This window comes from Momordica charantia, assembly GCF_013281855.1.
Source record: "Momordica charantia cultivar OHB3-1 chromosome 9 unlocalized genomic scaffold, Mcharantia_2.0 BLBB01000009.1, whole genome shotgun sequence".
In the NCBI taxonomy this organism is placed as follows: domain Eukaryota; kingdom Viridiplantae; phylum Streptophyta; class Magnoliopsida; order Cucurbitales; family Cucurbitaceae; genus Momordica; species Momordica charantia.
This window is the reverse complement of record NW_028275167.1, coordinates 22,242,663-22,260,401: the sequence shown is the minus strand read 5'-3', so window position 1 is coordinate 22,260,401 and position 17,739 is coordinate 22,242,663. Positions and strand designations below refer to the sequence as shown.

Genomic DNA, 17,739 nt, shown 5'->3' with positions numbered 1-17,739 from the left:
AAATGATAAGTTTTGTACATGCGTACTTAATTTTTATTTTTTATTTTTGGTAATAGATGTGCATGCTATAGAGGCCTTAGGTGGGGAATGAGAAGTGGATAAATTAAAATTCACATGGTGTTTCAGATGAGGACAATGAACATCATTTCAATTGTATCGTTCTTATTGAAAGAAAAAAAGAAATAATATAAAGTAATAGGGCTATCATAAATAAATTGTTAAATACCGTCTATTGCTTCGGAAGCATTTTGTGTTTATTCTGTTCTTGTATGTTAAGGAGTTTTTTCTGAGACCACAGTAGTTTAAAATGATTTCATGTCTCCATCGATTTCTATTAACTAGTATTTTATAATCTTTGTATCTGTAGGTTAAAACAACAAAACAAGGATATCTCTTGAAACGCTCTTCAGGTTCGAGGGGAGATTGGAAAAGGAGGTTTTTTGTACTTGACAGTCAGGGTGCTCTATATTACTATAGGAACAAGGGAAGCAAATATGTGGTATGTTTAGTTGTTACGTTGGTACATTTGCATGGGATATTTTCTATAAAGCAAACTTTTAATTATTGCATTTGCAGCATCCTGACTTCCAGCAAGGCAGCAACTAAGTAAAATATCTCAAAGATTAACTTTTAGTGGAACGTGTTTGTATATATGCGCTTCACAAAAGAAGCCTTTATTTTCTTGTGTTTCACACTTAAGTCCTAAAGGTCTATTGCACTTTGGTGCGCTTTGTGCCTTAAAAAAACTGTTCTAAGTGGATCCCATGTACTTGAGTTGTAAGACAAATAATTGTTTGTAGCATGGGAGACGGTGTATTTTTTGTGGTTTAAGTTTTTATAAGAATAGGAACAGAACCATTTTGATGGAGTGTTTTAGTTGTTATTTTAAGGTTTTCCTTTAAGATATAGCTTTCAAGCTTTGTTCTTTAGTTAGTTATTAGTTACTACACAGTAACTAACTTTTACTGTTTTGTGAGTTGTTAGCCAAACTCTATAAATAGAGGCTGATCTCTTAATAAAAGATATCTTTCAATCTCTTCAAGAAACCATTGTGTTTGTGTACATCAAGTTGGTATCGGAGCACCCAAATTTCTGGGCACCAAATGGCGGGAAAGAAGTCGATCACCGGTGACTCTTCCCTCATCAACAAAGAAATGGAGCAACCCTCCATTCTCTCGCCACGATCGTCAACCGAACGCTTGCTGTTGGTTGAAAGGGAGGTGAAAGCCATCCAACAGGATGTTGGCGAGATTAAACACATTTTGGAGATTATACATGAGAAACTCGAAGCTTTAAGTGTGGAACATTCCCCGGTCCGACGCACCACAGGACAACAAGAAAGATTGGATCAAGAAGTACAGAGGGAGGATCGAAGACATTTATTTCAGCAAGAACGGCAAGCCGATCCACTAAGAAGACCACAAACAATCCGTTTGGGTCCAAGAAACCTCCAAGAACCACGACATTTCAATCAAGAACTGAACCAGAATCCTTTGTTTCAGCGGCGGAATGAGTTCAATGCGGATTCTTCCAGTGAGGAGGAGGAAGAACTATTTGCCTTTGAAGGTGACAGGTTTGGTAGATATCCTAACCCACATAGAAACCAAGATAGTAATGAATACAAGATGAAAATTGATCTACCTACCTTTAATGGTAAAATGGATATTGAAGGGTTTCTTGATTGGGTAAAGAATGTCGAAAATTTTTTTGGTTACATGGGAACACTTGAACATAAGAAAGTAAGACTTGTAGCGTTAAAACTCAGAGGTGGAGCTTCGGCGTGGTGGGATCAGCTGGAAATTAATAGACAACGTTATGGTAAAAAACCCATTTGAAGTTGGGAACGCATGAAGAAACTCATGCGGGAACGCTTCCTTCCTGTTAATTTTGAATAAATTTTATATAATCAGTATCAAAATTGTAGACAGGGATCCAGATCTATTGCTGACTATTCTGAAGAATTTCACCGCTTGGGAGCTCGCACAAATCTATTGGAAGGACAACAACATCTTGTGGCAAGATTCATTGGGGGATTACGTTCGGATATTAAAGAACAGATCGCCCTCCAACCAATAGGTTATTTAAATGAGGCCATCTCTACGGCCACAACAATTGAGGAACAGGTGGGAAATCGATTCAAAAAACAGTACACCCGAAAGACCAATTGGGAACAAGGTGGAACTTCCAAGAAGCCTGCTTCGACGGGTGACAACAGTTCCTCTCCCAACCGTGCCATCACTACGACAAAAGGTAAAACTCTGGACACTGATTTAGTCAAGTCTAACCACACTGATTTGGTGACAGGAAAGAAACAGGGCAATATATACCATCGCCCTACATTAGGGAAATGTTTTAGGTGTGGACAAACCGAACATTTATCCAATGAATGTCCGCACCACAAGGTAATTAATATGGTTGAAGAGGATGCCCTACAAGAGGACAGCAGTGAGGAAATTGTTGATGATATTGATTATACGGCACCAGACGAAGGTGATATCGTTTCATGTGTGCTTCAACGAGTGCTGTTAACTCCTAAGTTCGATATTGCTTATCAACGACATGCCCTCTTTCGGACTAGGTGTACTATCAATGGCAAAATCTGTAATGTCATAATTGACAGTGGTAGCACTGAAAATATCATTGCTAGCAAGTTGGTTACCGCGTTAAACTTACCCCTATCACCTCATCCCGCTTCGTATAAAGTTTCTTGGATTAAAAAAGGAGGCGAGGTACAAGTGTCTCAAACGTGTTCGGTAGCTTTGTCCATTGGTGCTACCTATAAGGATCAAATTATATGTGATGTTCTTGACATAGATGTGTGTCATGTGCTATTAGGACGTCCGTGGCAATATGATACTCAGGCTTTACATAAGGGGAGAGACAATACTTATGAATTTCAATGGATGGGAAAAAGGTGGTTCTCCTCCCTGTTAACACATCTAAATCTATCCCTCTAAAGGATAGTGATAAAGGAAAGGGGAGTTTATTCACTATTACATCAGCCAAGCAATTATTAATCTGTCCTAAAGAACCTATCCTGGGATTGATAATAAAAGACTTTGCTACTCATACGGATGGTCCTATTTGTTCCCCTATCGTTCAAAAACTTTTAAATGAGTTTCCCACTATTATGGAGCCACCACCCGGCTTACCTCCCCTTCGGGACATTCAACATCATATCGATTTTTCCCCCGGAGCAACGCTACCTAATTTAGCACATTACCGCATGAGCCCATCGGAGTATAAGATACTACACGATCAAGTACACGAGTTGCTTCAGAAAGGGCATATAAAACCAAGCCTTAGCCCTTGTGCAGTCCCCGCCCTCCTTACCCCTAAAAAGGATGGTTCTTGGCGTATGTGCGTTGACAGCCGGGCAATAAACAAGATTACTATAAAATACCGTTTTCCTATTCCACGGATCAATGATCTATTGGACCAATTGGGTGGTGCTACAATTTTTTCTAAGATAGATCTTAAGAGTGGATACCACCAGATTCGCATTCGACCCGGGGATGAGTGGAAGACAACTCTCAAAACAAACGAAGGTTTATTTGAATGGCTCGTGATGCCATTTGGATTATCAAATGCCCCAAGCACTTTCATGCGGCTCATGAACCAGGTATTACTCCCGTTCATTAACAAATTTATTGTTGTTTACTTTGATGACATCCTAGTGTATAGCCAAACTATGTCTCACCATATGGACCACCTTAGATCACTATTTTCTGCTCTTGCATCCAATAAATTGGTCATAAACTTTAAAAAATGTCTTTTTGTAGCAAATGAAATTTCTTTCCTTGGCTTCATAATAGGACACAATCACGTAAAAATGGATCCATCTAAAGTACAATTTATTTCCGAATGGGAGGAACCTAAAACCATGAAAGACGTACAGTGTTTTTTGGGACTTGCATCATTCTATAGGAAATTTATTAGGAATTTTAGTTCTATTGTTTCCCCCTGACAAACTGTTTAAAAAAGGGCAAATTCTCATGGGATACTCCACAAACTGAGAGCTTTCAACTTATAAAGACAAAACTATGTCAAAGTCCAGTCCTTGCCCTCCCAAACTTTGACCTTCCTTTTGAAGTAGCTGTAGATGCCTCGGGGGTAGGAATAGGAGCAGTGTTATCCCAAAATAACCATCCGCTAGAATACTTTAGTGAGAAACTTAGCCTGTCTGGAGCACATATGAACAAGAACTTTATGCTTTAGTTCGAGCATTGAAACAATGGGAGCATTACCTCTTAAGTAAGGAGTTTGTTTTGTTCACGGATCATTTCTCCTTAAAATTTTTACACACTCAAAAAACCATTAGCCGCATGCATGCCCGTTGGTTGTCTTTTTTACAAAGGTTCGAGTTTGTTATCAAGCATAAGGCCGGGCATACTAATAAGGCTGCTGATGCTCTAAGCCGGAAACATAGTCTTTTAACACTCCTTAAAGGGGAGATTATTGCGTTTGAGTACTTACCTGATCTCTATGAGAAAGACCAAGATTTCAAAGACATTTGGCATAAATGCATTAGCCACTTGGCTGTCGAAGATTTTCATATAGTGGAGGGATATCTCTTTAAAGGGAACACCCTTTGTGTCCCTCATACATCGCTTCGGGAAGCAATTCTACATGACGCTCATGCTGGAGGTCTCGCCGGACACCTAGGCCGTGATAAGACATTGGAGATTATAACAGCACGATTTTATTGGCCTCACATTCGGAAGGATGTGGCCAATTATGTTAAGAAGTGCTTCACATGCCAATCATATAAGGGCACTACACAAAACACCGGCTTTACACACCATTACCTATACCAGAAAATATCTGGGAAGATCTGTCAATGGATTTTATATTGGGACTTCCCCGAACACAATGAGGCTATGATTCGGTAATGGTGGTGGTGGACCGCTTTAGCAAAATGTTACACTTTGTGGCCTGCAAGAAAACATCAGATGCGGTAGCTATTGCTACCCTATTCTTTAAAGACATCGTACGGCTTCACGGTATTCCAAAATCAATAGTCTCGGATCGGGACGTTAAGTTTTTAAGCCACTTTTGGCGCACACTATGGAAAAAGTTTGATACATCCTTAAAATTTAGTACAACAAGCCACCCTCAGACGGATGGACAAACGGAAGTCACAAACCGGTCATTAGGCAACCTCATTCGGTGCATAAGTGGGGATCATCCTAAACAATGGGATATTTCTTTGGCTCAAGCCGAGTTCGCGTATAACCACATGAAGAACAGAACAACAGGGAAGTCCCCATTCAAGATTGTATATACTAAGCTTCCTAGGCTAACTTTAGATCTCACTAATCTGCCTACATCTATTAATTTCAGTTTGGAGGCTGAAGAAATGGCTGACCGGATAATGGAGCTCCATCAGGAGGTTCGCAACCACATTGCCAGGACAACTGCCAAGTATAAAGAAGCAGCGGATAAAAAGAGGCGGCCAAAGGAATTTCAAGTCGGGGATTTGGTGATGATACACTTAAGGAATAGTAGATTCCCTATGGGTACTTATGAAGATATATGAGAAAGTTTTTCTTTTTATTTCTCAAGACTATAGAATGAAAAATATATACAAGTTTACCTTCAATCAAAAACTAGAAATTAGGTATCAATCTAGATCTACAAGGAAAGCCTAAATCACATAGTATACAAGGAAATAAATTAAAGTAATTTCTCCTAAATTTCAGCTTGATTTTCTACACTCCCCCTCAAGCTGGATGATATATTCTCGTCATTCCAAGTTTCGAAATCAATCTACTAAGGCTGGTTCGATGCAATGCCTTAGTTAATATATCAGCTGCTTGTTGTTGGGAGGACACATATCTTAGGTTAATTGTCTGCGTCTCAATCTTCTCACTGATGAAGTGACGGTCTATTTCAACATGTTTCATCCGATCATGATGTACTGGATTTCTTGCGATGACTATGGCAGATTGGTTGTCACATAGTACCTCTATAGTACCTTCAGTCTTGATCTTGAGCTCAGTGAGAAGGCGTTTTAACCAAATTCCTTCGCAAATTCCATGTGCTAATGATCGAAACTCAGCTTCAGCACTGCTTCGGGCTACAACCGGTTGTTTCTTACTGCGCCAGGTTACTAAATTTCCCCGTACATATGAACAATATCCTGATGTTGACTTCCGATCAATTGGAGATCCAGCCCAATCTGCATCAGTTTAGACTTTAAGAGCTCGGTTTGTGGTCTTCCTGAACATGAGTCCCTTTCCAGGATCGTGCTTCAGATATCTCAATATTCTATACACAGCTTCCATACGTTCCTTTGAAGGTTTGTTCAGGAATTGACTTATCACACTAACTGCAAAGCTAATGTCTGGTCGCGTATGAGTTAAGTATATAAGCTTCCCAACTAGACGTTGATATCTGCCTCGATCAACTGGTTCATCTTCGAGATTAACTCCAAGTTTTGAGTTTGCATCCATAGGTGTATCTATTGGTTTGTAGCCACTCATCCCTGTTTCTCTTAGGAGATCTAGCGTGTACTTTCTTTGAGTAATAGAAATCCCTTTACTAGATCTTGCGACTTCCATTCCTAGGAAATACCTTAGGTGTCCCAAGTCTTTGATCTCAAATTTCTTTGAGAGAAGTTGCTTCAGTCGAATCATCTCCTCAGAAACATTTCCTGTGAGAATTATATCATCAACATATACTATTAATACAGTGATCTTACTTGGTGAAAAATGTTTGATGAAGAGGGTATGGTCGGATTGACACTGAGTATAGCCATCTTGTTTTAACACAGCTGTAAATTTTCCAAACCAAGCCCGAGGTGACTGTTTTAGTCCATAAAGAGACGTCTTGAGTTTACATACCTTTCCTCTAGTATACCTGCTCTCAAATCCATGAGGTATGTCCATGTACACTTCCTCTACTAAATCGCCATTTAGAAATGCATTCTTTACATCTAGTTGAAACAAGAGCCAATCTAGATTTGTCGCAATAGAATGAAGTACCCGAATAGTATTCAGCTTGGCAACTGGAGCAAATGTTTCCTGATAGTCAATCCCATAAGCTTGGGTGAATCCTTTTGCCACAAGACGAGCTTTGAACCGCTCTATACTACCATCTGGTTTGTGTTTGGTTCAAAAAATCCATTTACAACCAACTGTGCGTTTACCTGGGGGTATGTCCGTAAGGATCCAAGTCCCATTTTTCTCCGGCGCCTATAGCTCTTCTAGGGTGGCAGCTTTCCATTCAGGTCTCTGTAAAGCTTCTTGAATTGAGTTGGGAATTTGTATCTGATCTAGTGAAGTCACAAAAGCTTTGAAACATGGCGACAAATTAGTGTAAAATAAGTGATATTGTATGGGATGTTGAGTACATGAGCGAACACCTTTCCTTACAGCAATGGGTCTATCATATTCTGACATGTCGTGTGCTATTTCAAGGACATTAGGATTTTGGTTTAGATCTTGGCTTTGCTGAACTTGTGTAGGTTCTATCTCAGTCCTCTCAGGTTGTCTCGCTCTTCGCGTATAAACTTGCAATTCAGGCTCAGGGGTAGATAAGGGAGTTGACTCAGAAGATGGTACAAGTGAACTTTCAGATGATAGATTTAAAGTTACCGTAGGAAAATCAGGAGTGCAATCCCAATTTTGTGATTCAAGATCATAATGCTCCCCCTGAATTACAGAATTGGGATAATACGTTTGATTTTCAAAAAATGTGACATCCATGGTATGAAAGAACTTTTGAGATGGAGGATGATAACACTTGTATCCTTTTTTATTTGATGAGTATCCAAGGAAGACACATTTTATGGATCTCGCATCAAGTTTACTACGATGCTGAGGATAAATATGAACGAATGCAGTACACCCAAATATTTTTAATGGTAGTTGGGAGACCAGATGGGATGTAGGATAGGTCGTAAGTAAACTTTGCAAGGGTGTGTTGAATTTGAGAATACGGGAGGGCAATCGGTTTATGAGATAGGTTGCAGTGAGAACAGCTTCACCCCAAAAAGATTTTGGAATGTGTGATGTGAGCATTAGGGATCGGGCTACATCGAGAAGATGACGATTCTTGCATTCAACGACACCATTTTGTTGTGGTGTGTCAACACACGAACTTTGGTGAACAATGCCATGAGATTGGAGATATGTTCCGAGGGATGAGTTGAAAAAGTCACATGCATTGTCAGTTTTCAGTACTTGGATATTGACCTGAAACTGATTTTGGATCATTTTATGAAAGGTTGTGAATAATTGGCTAGTTTCAGATTTTTCTTTCATAAGGAATGTCCAACTCAAACGTGTGTGATCATCAACAAACAGAAGAAACCAACGAGCCCTATTGATATTTTTTACCCTTGAAGGTCCCCAAATGTCTCCGTGGATAAGAGAGAAAGGTTGAGACGGAGAATGAATATTAGGTGAATAATGGGCACGTGTGTGTTTGGAGAGTTGACAAATCTCACACTTGAAAAATTGACTCTTTTTATTGATAAATAAAGAAGGAAACAGACGCTCGAGATAGGCAAAATTTGGATGACCAAAACGATAGTGCAACATCATGATACAACTATCTTTATGATTTAAAGACTCAGAAATATAAGCTGACTCACGATTAGACTGAACCACAAGTTTATTGCATTCATGTGTTGGTGGAGGACTAGTTGCTCTCAGAAGATACAATCCAGCACATAGTTCAGCATTGCAAATCATCTTCCCTGTTCCCAAGTCCTGAAAAATACAAGAGTTTGCAAGGAATTTAGTTTCGCAGTTCAAGTCTCGATTCAACTTACTTACAGATAGCAGATTATATTCCAAAGTTGACACAAATAAAACTGACTCAAGAATTAGAGAGCTTGATATCTGAATGCTTCCAATATCGGTCACTTTAGCAGGTGTACCGTTAGCAATTCGAACAGAGAGGTTTCCCGTATAAAGTGAAAAGGATGAGAATAAAGATCTATTACCTGTCATATGATCTGATGCTCCAAAGTCCACTATCCATTCAGATGGAAGAGTTTGAGTATGGAGAGCAAGGGAATTTTGGTTACCTTGCTGTACATTCCCAGAACCACCTACTGTTGTTGATAGATTTGTTTTGTGCAATAGTTGTTGCAGCATGTTCAACAACTCTTTAGCATGTGGTTGTTGATTGGAAGTTTCAGATACAGCAGCATTCCCCTTAGTTTCTCGATCCGATCTAGTAGTGTTCGGCTTCCAATTTGCTGGTTTCCCATGTAGTTTCCAACAGGTTTCTTTGACATGTCCCACTTTATGACAGTGATCGCACCATGGTCGCCCTTTGCGGCTGTCGATTGTTACCATAGGATTGGAAGTTTCCCCGGGCAGCAAGAGCGATTGGATCATTGGGGTGATCTCGTTGGGAAATGAGAGCAGATCTAGTTTGAGTAAGAGGATGTTCAGATGATCCCAACATGACTTGCTTTCGACTTTCCTCCCTGCGTACTTCAAAAAAGACTTCTCGGATACTAGGTAATGGCTTAGTTCCGAGAATTCGACCACGAACTTCATCAAGGGATTTATTGAGACCCATTAGGAATTTGAAAATCCTCTTTGTTTCCACAAGTTCTCGAAAGAGAGTACGATCATCAGAACATTTCCAATCAATAGTTTCAAATAGATCTAATTGTTGCCAATACGAGATAAAGTGGAGTAGTAGGTTGTAACAGATAAATCACCTTGTTTGAGAACTTGGAGAGTAATCTCTATCTGGAAAATTTCAGCAGTGTTTTCCTTATTGGAGAAAGTATCACGAACAACTTCCCAAATCTCTTTGGCAGTAGAAAATAGGAGAAAATTTTCTCCAATTTCGGTTGCCATAGAGTTTATTAACCAGCTCATTACTTGATTATTTTCAGCCCTCCATTTGCGAAATTTTGGATCATCAGATTTTGGTGATTCTGCTTTATCTGTGATATGGTCCTCCAATCCACGACCATACATGAACATCTTCACTGATTGAGACCACTGAAGATAATTGTGGCCGGTGAGTTCATGGCATGTTATCTGAGTGTTGCTGCTTTCGCGAAAAATTGGGATATTATTCTGAGATTCTGATTCCGAATCTGCCATAGCGAATCGATCTACGAACAAAGGTGATCTGGGGAAAAAAAAAGAGGACAAAAGAAAACAAAAAAACAGATCTGAAGTGAACAAAGATCGAGTATTTCTGCTTCTGTGAGAATGGCGGCGATGGCAGCAGTGGCAGTATGAGCGGCGGCACGAGCAGCGACGTTAGTAACAGATCTGAGCAGATTTGAAGATAGTGATGTCGGCGAAGAAAAAATCGCGAAAGCCGATTGTGCGGGGACGGATCGCGGAGGCCGGCAGATGGAGACTTGCTCACGATGAAGACCGGCTGGATCTGTGCGGTTGCCGGGATGTTCGCCGGATTGCGGAGGTCGGGATGTGCTGGATCTGTGCGGGATGAGGCTGCCGGGATGTTCTGTTCGCGATGAAGGCCACCGGCGATGGAGAGGCCGTGAAGGACGTCGCGATGGAGAGGATCGATGGCGACGGAGCTGCTGTGAAGAGTTCGCCGGAGGTGGATCTGATGACGGCTAGGGTTTCTGCCGTGAATATTTCCTGACGGCTAGGGTTGGTAAAACTAGGGTTTATTTCCTGACGGCTAGGGTTTTGAAAAAAAAAAAACTTTATTTCTCACGCTCTGATACCATGAAGATATATGAGAAAGTTTTTCTTCTTATTTCTCAAAAATATATACAAGTTTACCTTCAATCAAAAACTAGAAATTAGGTATCAATCTAGATCTACAAGGAAAGCCTAAATCAGATAGTATACAAGGGAATAAATTTAAAGTAATTTCTCCTAAATTTCAGCTTGATTTTCTACAACTTATACTAAATTGAAGAAAAAAAAGCTCGGTCCTTTTCAAGTCCTTGAGCGGTTCGGCCCTAATGCATACAAAATCCAGCTCCCAGCGACCTATAATATCAGCCCTGTTTTCAATGTGGCTGATTTATACACATACCATCTGCCAGATTCTTTCGTCATCACATCTTAACTCGAGGACGAGTTTTTTGTTGGGGTTGAGGAAAATTGATGTAGTGTTTTAGTTGTTATTTTAAGGTTTTCCTTTAAGATATAGCTTTCAAGCTTTGTTCTTTAGTTAGTTGTTAGTTACTACACAGTAACTGACTTTTACTGTTTTGTGAGTTGTTAGCCAAACTCTATAAATAGAGGCTGATCTCTTAATAAAAGATATCTTTCCATCTCTTCAAGAAACCATTGTGTTTGTGTACATCACATTTTCTCCTTTCGCTTCTATTTTTTGGGTTTCTCTCTGACCAATGTTTGTGTAAGGCGGTCATATTATACTCAAATGATTGTATTGCATAAAGAGGCCGTCTGTCTGATAGAAAAAAGAAAAATCGAACTTAATAAAATTATCAAGAAAAAGAAAAAATAATCATAAAAGACATCAATAAAAAAGAAAGTTCCCTCAAAAAATTAAAATTTTAAAATTAAAAATTAAAAAGAAAGTAAATGAGAAAGAAATTTTTTATTGAGTGAAAAGTCCAAGTTAGGTCGCCGCGTTCTTGTATTTTTGAGTGTTGGTTTGAAGTTGTTATATCCTATTCTTTTTGCTTGAAAGGGTAATGTGTGGATTATATAAGATAATATCTTAAGGATTCTTTGTATTCAATTCACCTTTTTATTTTGTCATTTTATTTTCTTCATAGGTGGAAACGTAAGCATTCCCTTGTGCATGAGTTATATCTGTAGTATTCCAGACAAGATTATAATGGTAGAAATATAAATAATTAATAATTATAAAAAGTAAATAAATCCTTCAGCTGTAATATCTGGATTTTGGTAAATCTAACGTGTTTAATGTCTCCTTCAGGGCCCTCAATCTCATAGTTTCAATCGTCCAGATGAACACAACAACAGTATGTTTGGTAGATTCCGTGCAAGGCACAATAGGACATCATCACTCAATGAAGAAATTTTGCGTTGTTGTAATGTTAATCTGCACACATCTACGATAAAGATGGATGCAGAGGATTCGGATCTACGACTTTGCTTCAGAATAATTTCTCCGTCCAAGACTTACACCTTGCAGGTAATTAGTTGACTAGACTATGCTTGTGAGCTTCTTCGAATCAGCTTGTTCATCCAAGTTTTTCTGCTATTCAGTTAGTCTGTTCATCCAAGTTTTTCTGCTATTCAGTTAGTCGTGTTATTAGCTTCCGGCTTCGATGTTGAGTTCCTCCAACCAAGAATGCATTTAGCCATGATTTTTCCTTTGCAGTTCGGCCTTCCTATCTTCCAGAAACCTATTATAGCCTTTTATTTTCTTGTTTCCTTTTTATGTCCTTATTTTTTCGTCCCTTAGGCTGCAATGACCTTGAAATAAAATGTGAGTCTACTTTTTGATGTATCACTTTGAAATGAGCCAAAGGAAAAGATGATGATGGGGATTTGTGGAAGACTCGGGACTCTTATCATGGAGAGAATAATTCCCTTGGAGTAAGAGTAACGATCTTTTCTCATTGGCATTGATTGTGAGATATGTCAAGAATTATGTGTATAAAACCTTATCCAAGATTACTGTGGAGACTAAGGTTGGAGAGAATCCAATGTAGTCTATTCTAATTATTAAAGTCTATATATATAGACAAATATACAAAGTTGACCTAATCCTATAAGGAGAAGGTAAATGACAAATTAATACATATTAATATAAGAATATAAAATATATACTCCAACACTCCCCCTCAAGTTGGTGCATATATGTTAATCATGTCCAGTTTGTTAGACAGACAATCTATTCGTACTTCATTCAATGCTTTAGTAAAGATATCTCCTAACTGCTCTCCAGTCTTCACATATCATGTATCTACCAATCCTTGCTGTATTTTCTCACGTACATAATGACAATCAACTTCAATCTGTTTGGTTCGTTCATGAAATACTGAATTAGGTGCAATATGGAGAGCTGCTTGATTATCACACCAAAGTTTCATTAGAGTGGTGATGCCAAATCCCAATTCAGTCAGAAGCTGATATATCCATACTAATTCATAGACCGAATGTGCCATAGCTCTATATTCTGATTCAGCACTCGAACGCGACACCACGTTTTGTTTCTTACTTTTCCAAGAAACTAAATTACCTCCGACAAATACATAATATCCTGATGTTGATCTTCTATCTTCCTTAGAACCTGTCCAATCAGCATCTGAAAAACATTCAATATTAAGATGACTATGTTCTTTATATAACAAACCACGTCCAGGAGCACCTTTCAAATAACATAGAATATGTTCCAATGCGGCCCAATGGTCAGTCGTAGGAGAACTCATAAACTGACTCATAATACTGATTGGATAAACTATGTCTGGCCTCGTAACGGTAAGGTAATTCAGCTTCCCTACTAATCTCCTATACTTCTTAGGATCTTTCAACAACTCCCTTTTTTTTGTAAGTTGTAAATTAGGTATCATTGGAGTACTACGTGGCTTAGCAGCTAACTTTCCTGTTTCAGTTAACAGGTCAATTCCTAAGAAGTATTTCAGCACTTCCAAATCCTTAATATGGAATTGACTATGAAAAAAAGTTTTGAGTGATAGGATGCTTGATGAATCATTACCAGTAATCACAATATCATCAACATATACAACCAGTAAGATAACACCAGACTCAGTTTGTTTATAGAAGACATAATTGTCCAACTTACTCTTCTTCATTCCAAAGTCCTCAACCACCTGACTGAATTTTCCAAACCATGCTCGTGGGCTTTGTTTCAACCCATATAAGGATTTACGAAGACGACATACCTTTCCATTCTCCCCCTGAGAAACAAAACCTGGTGGTTGCTCCATATACACTTCTTCTTGAAGATCGCCATGGAGGAAGGCATTTTTAATATCAAGCTGATGTAAGGGCCAATGGTGAATAGATGCCAAGGAAATGAATAACCTGACAGAAGCCAATTTAGCAACCGGAGAAAAAGTATCAGAATAATCAATTCCATAAGTCTGCGCATATCCTTTAGCAACAAGGCAAGCTTTCAAACGGGCAATTGATCCATCAGGATGAACTTTAACAGCAACAACAAACACCCATTTACAACTGATAGGTTTCTTTCCTGCAGGAAGAGACACTAAATCCCTAGTACCGTAGTCATCTAAGGAAATCATTTCCTCTAACATAGTAGTCTGCCAACCAGGATGAAACAAAGCTTCATGAACAGTTTTAGGAACAGATACAGAATCAAGGGATGCAAGAAATGAACAAGTAGGTGAAGACAAATGGTTATATGAAACAAAAGAAGAAACATGATAAGTACATTTATGCTTACCTTTTCTAAGAGCAATAGGAAGGTCATCGCTTGTTCCTGAATCCACGGACAAAGAAGCTGTTAGTATAGGGCATGAGTCCGTAGGAGGTTGCCGACGAGGATAAACTTGAGTAATGGTGGGAAGAGAAGGATCAGGCACGGAGGGAGATGTATTGCTAGGAAGCTCTTCAGTAGAAATAGAGACAATGAAATAGACAGGAAAGTTATCATCTTCTTGTGAATGCTCCCCCTGACTGGTACTAAAAGATAATGAAAAAGGAGTATCTTATAAAAACGTAACGTCGGGAGAGACAAAATATCTATTGAGATCAGGGCAATAACATCGATACCCTTTTTGAACACGAGAATAACCAAGGAAAATGCATTTCAATGACTTGGGGTCCAATTTGGTGAGCTGAAGGCGAACATCACGAACAAAACAAGTGCAACCAAATATTTTAGGTTTAATAGGAAATAAAGGTTGCATAGGACATAGAGTACGATAAGGTATCTCACCCTTAAGAACTGATGAAGGCATGCGATTAATCAGGAAGCAAGCCGTTGAAACAGCATCGGCCCAAAAATATTTTCGAACATGTATTTGAAACATTAAGGCTCTTGCTGTTTCGAGAAGATGTCTATTTTTTCTTTCTGCAACTCCATTTTGAGACGGAGTATCGACATAAGAGGATTGGTGAAGAATACCATATTCACTCAAATAGGAGCCAAGAGCTCCAGAAAAATATTCTTTAGCATTATCACTTCATATAACTTTAAGAGAGCCACCAAATTGAGTTCGAACTTCAGCATGAAAGTTACGAAAATGAGAAAGTAACTCAGAACGATGTTTCATTAAATATAATCAAGTTGCCCGGGAAAAGTCTGGTAGGAATCGCCTTAGGGTAATAAAGGGATATTATTAGAGTATTGAGGGTACCTTAGTAATTAGATAGGAAAGTTGTTAGGGAGTGTTGTTATAAATAGAATGGAGGTGTAAGGATGAAGGTATACAATTGAGTGAGTATGTTTTAGGCTTGAGTAAGAATACTCAAGAGAAGAGGGGAGGGTCCAAGTACCTCGAATTACTTGGTAGTTCTTATAGTTTCTGTATCTTTTATCTTTCAATATATTTCGGGTTCTAACAGTGGTACCAGAGCAGTTCGTTTCTGGCCATGAATTCTATGCATGAAGAGATTCTTCGATTGATGGAGCAGATGATGGAACGGATGGATTTGAGGATACCACTGTTAGAACCCGAAATATATTGAAAGATAAAAGATATAGAAACTACAAGAACTACCAAGTAATTCCAGGTACTTGGACCCTCCCCTCTTCTCTTCAGTATTCTTACTCAAGCCTAAAACATACTCACTCAATTGGATACCTTCATCCTTACACCTCCATTCTATTTATAACAACACTCCTTAACAACTTTCCTATCTAATTACTAAGGTACCCTTGATACTCTAATAATATCCCTTTATTACCCTAAGGGCGATTCCTATCATTGTCATCGACAAATGTAAAAAAAAAACCGAAACCCACCTTTGGACTCAATAGGACAAGGACCCCAAACATCATAATGAACTAATTCAAAAAGAGTAGTAGCTAGTTTATTGACTCTAGGATACAAACTAAGACGATGAAACTTAGCAAATTGACATGACTCACAAGCTAAAGAATGCAAACTATGAAATTGAGGACGAAGAATCTTTAACATGGAGAGAGATGGATGACCCAAACGACAATGTTCTTTGAAAGGAGATGGTACTCGAGTGCAAATGGTAGCTGTAGGTATTTGTGTATCAAACGTGTAGAGGCCGTTGGATTCACGCCCTTTACCAATAGTCTTCTTCGTCGTAAGATCCTGAAATAAGCAATAACCAGGGAAGAATAAGACACAACAATTGAGATCACGAGTGAGTTTACTATCATAGATCAAATTAAAAGAAAATTGTGGTAAACTTAAGACAGATGTCAATGAAAGAGATTTGGAAGAATCGTAGATAAACATAAAACAAGAAAGAAGAATGGTAATCATATATATATTTATTCGAGGATGAAGAATTTAAATAGCTAGGCTAATGACATGTGGAAGCTTACAACAGTCTGGAGAAAATAAAGGCAAGGAAAAGAATCGTGGAGAAAATGCTCATGAGTACTTACAACTAGATGGGTCAAATGAGTGTGAAGATAAATTATGTCATGGGCCCATGTATTGAAAGATCGGCCTAATTCAAACTTCCAACACTCTTCCTCTAGAGTTTAGATGGTCATGGATGTTCGTTAAATCCAACATGCTTTTTAAGTCTTCAAAAAATGATCTAGGAAAGTAAATTGAAGGAAAAACTTTTGGAGTTTTATCTCAAGAGATTGTATTCACGCAAAAGAACAACCTAGGGACAAGTGGGTAAGAGGACCCCCTCCCAATGGAGCTAATTACAAAAAACAAGCCTTCCAATTGTGAAAAATCATAGAGAAATAGTTATAAGTGAATTTGCTTTTTGTATAATACCACCAAGAGGCAGCCATTTGGAAACTCCTACAGAAAGAGTCAAAACTAGCTTCTCGGTTCTCAAAATGCCTTTGATTTCCATCCAGCCAACTTTTCTATAGAAGAGCCTAACGGCACTGCACCAGAGGATCCTTGCTTTTCCTTTGAGTGGCCAACCATTGAGCATCTCTAAAAGCCAAGAGTCTACTTGTTTTGGAATACACAAGGCCAACCCAAATTCTTTAAAAAGGAACAGCCCTTTCTGTCAAACGGACAAGGAACAGATGATCCAAAGATTCCTCTTCTGATACAAAGAAGCAGCAAGCTGAGCCTGAGGGAGATAGCATCCAGTTTTTACGCTCTCTGAAGCTTGTCTTGCATATTGAGCCCCCTATGTGCTAGAACACAGAAAAATCTTTAATTTTTTAGGTACTTTGCATCTCCATATCGAATTAATCAAAGGAATCTTCAGCATGGGTCTTGTTTCCGTAACTCTCAGGAAGGCTGACTTTGTTGAAAGGATCCCAGATGGGTCTAACTTCCATGCCAACTTATCCACTCCAAAGCCCAACTACACAGAATCTATTTTGTTCAGCAGACCGACCAACTATCAAATTCCTTATAAAAAAATCTCCCTTCTGAAGCCCAAATCCCAGTCATTCTGATCTGCATTCCAGCATTCAGCCACCTTGGCCTCCTCCTTCATATAAATATTGAAAAGATCTGGAAAAGCTAGATTAAAAGAGGTGTCACCCACCCATTTATCTTTCCAGAATCTGATTTTCTGCCCATTATTTGCTTTAAATGCCACAAACTTCATGAATTTTTTTTGGATTTTTATTGCTGCATTTGGCAGGATTCGGAGTTTTGTGTTCCCTAATACTAAGCTTTCTTCAACTCTCTGTCTTGACCGGGAAGGAAAATTAAATGAA

The 17,739-nt window shown here is 38.8% G+C and overlaps 1 protein-coding gene across 23 annotated transcripts in view; it reads left to right on the top strand.

The window, feature by feature from the left end:
• The window catches only part of LOC111018315 (ADP-ribosylation factor GTPase-activating protein AGD2), a 71,889-nt gene that overhangs the window by 43,208 nt on the left and 10,942 nt on the right, over positions 1-17,739 (top strand). For all 23 annotated transcript variants that reach the window (XM_088116976.1, XM_088116980.1, XM_088116978.1 and 20 more), the window contains 2 exons: positions 368-499; positions 11,875-12,093. In XM_088116976.1, coding sequence (XP_087973102.1) covers positions 368-499; positions 11,875-12,093 — 351 coding nt within the window. The remainder of the gene's footprint in view (positions 1-367; positions 500-11,874; positions 12,094-17,739) is intronic.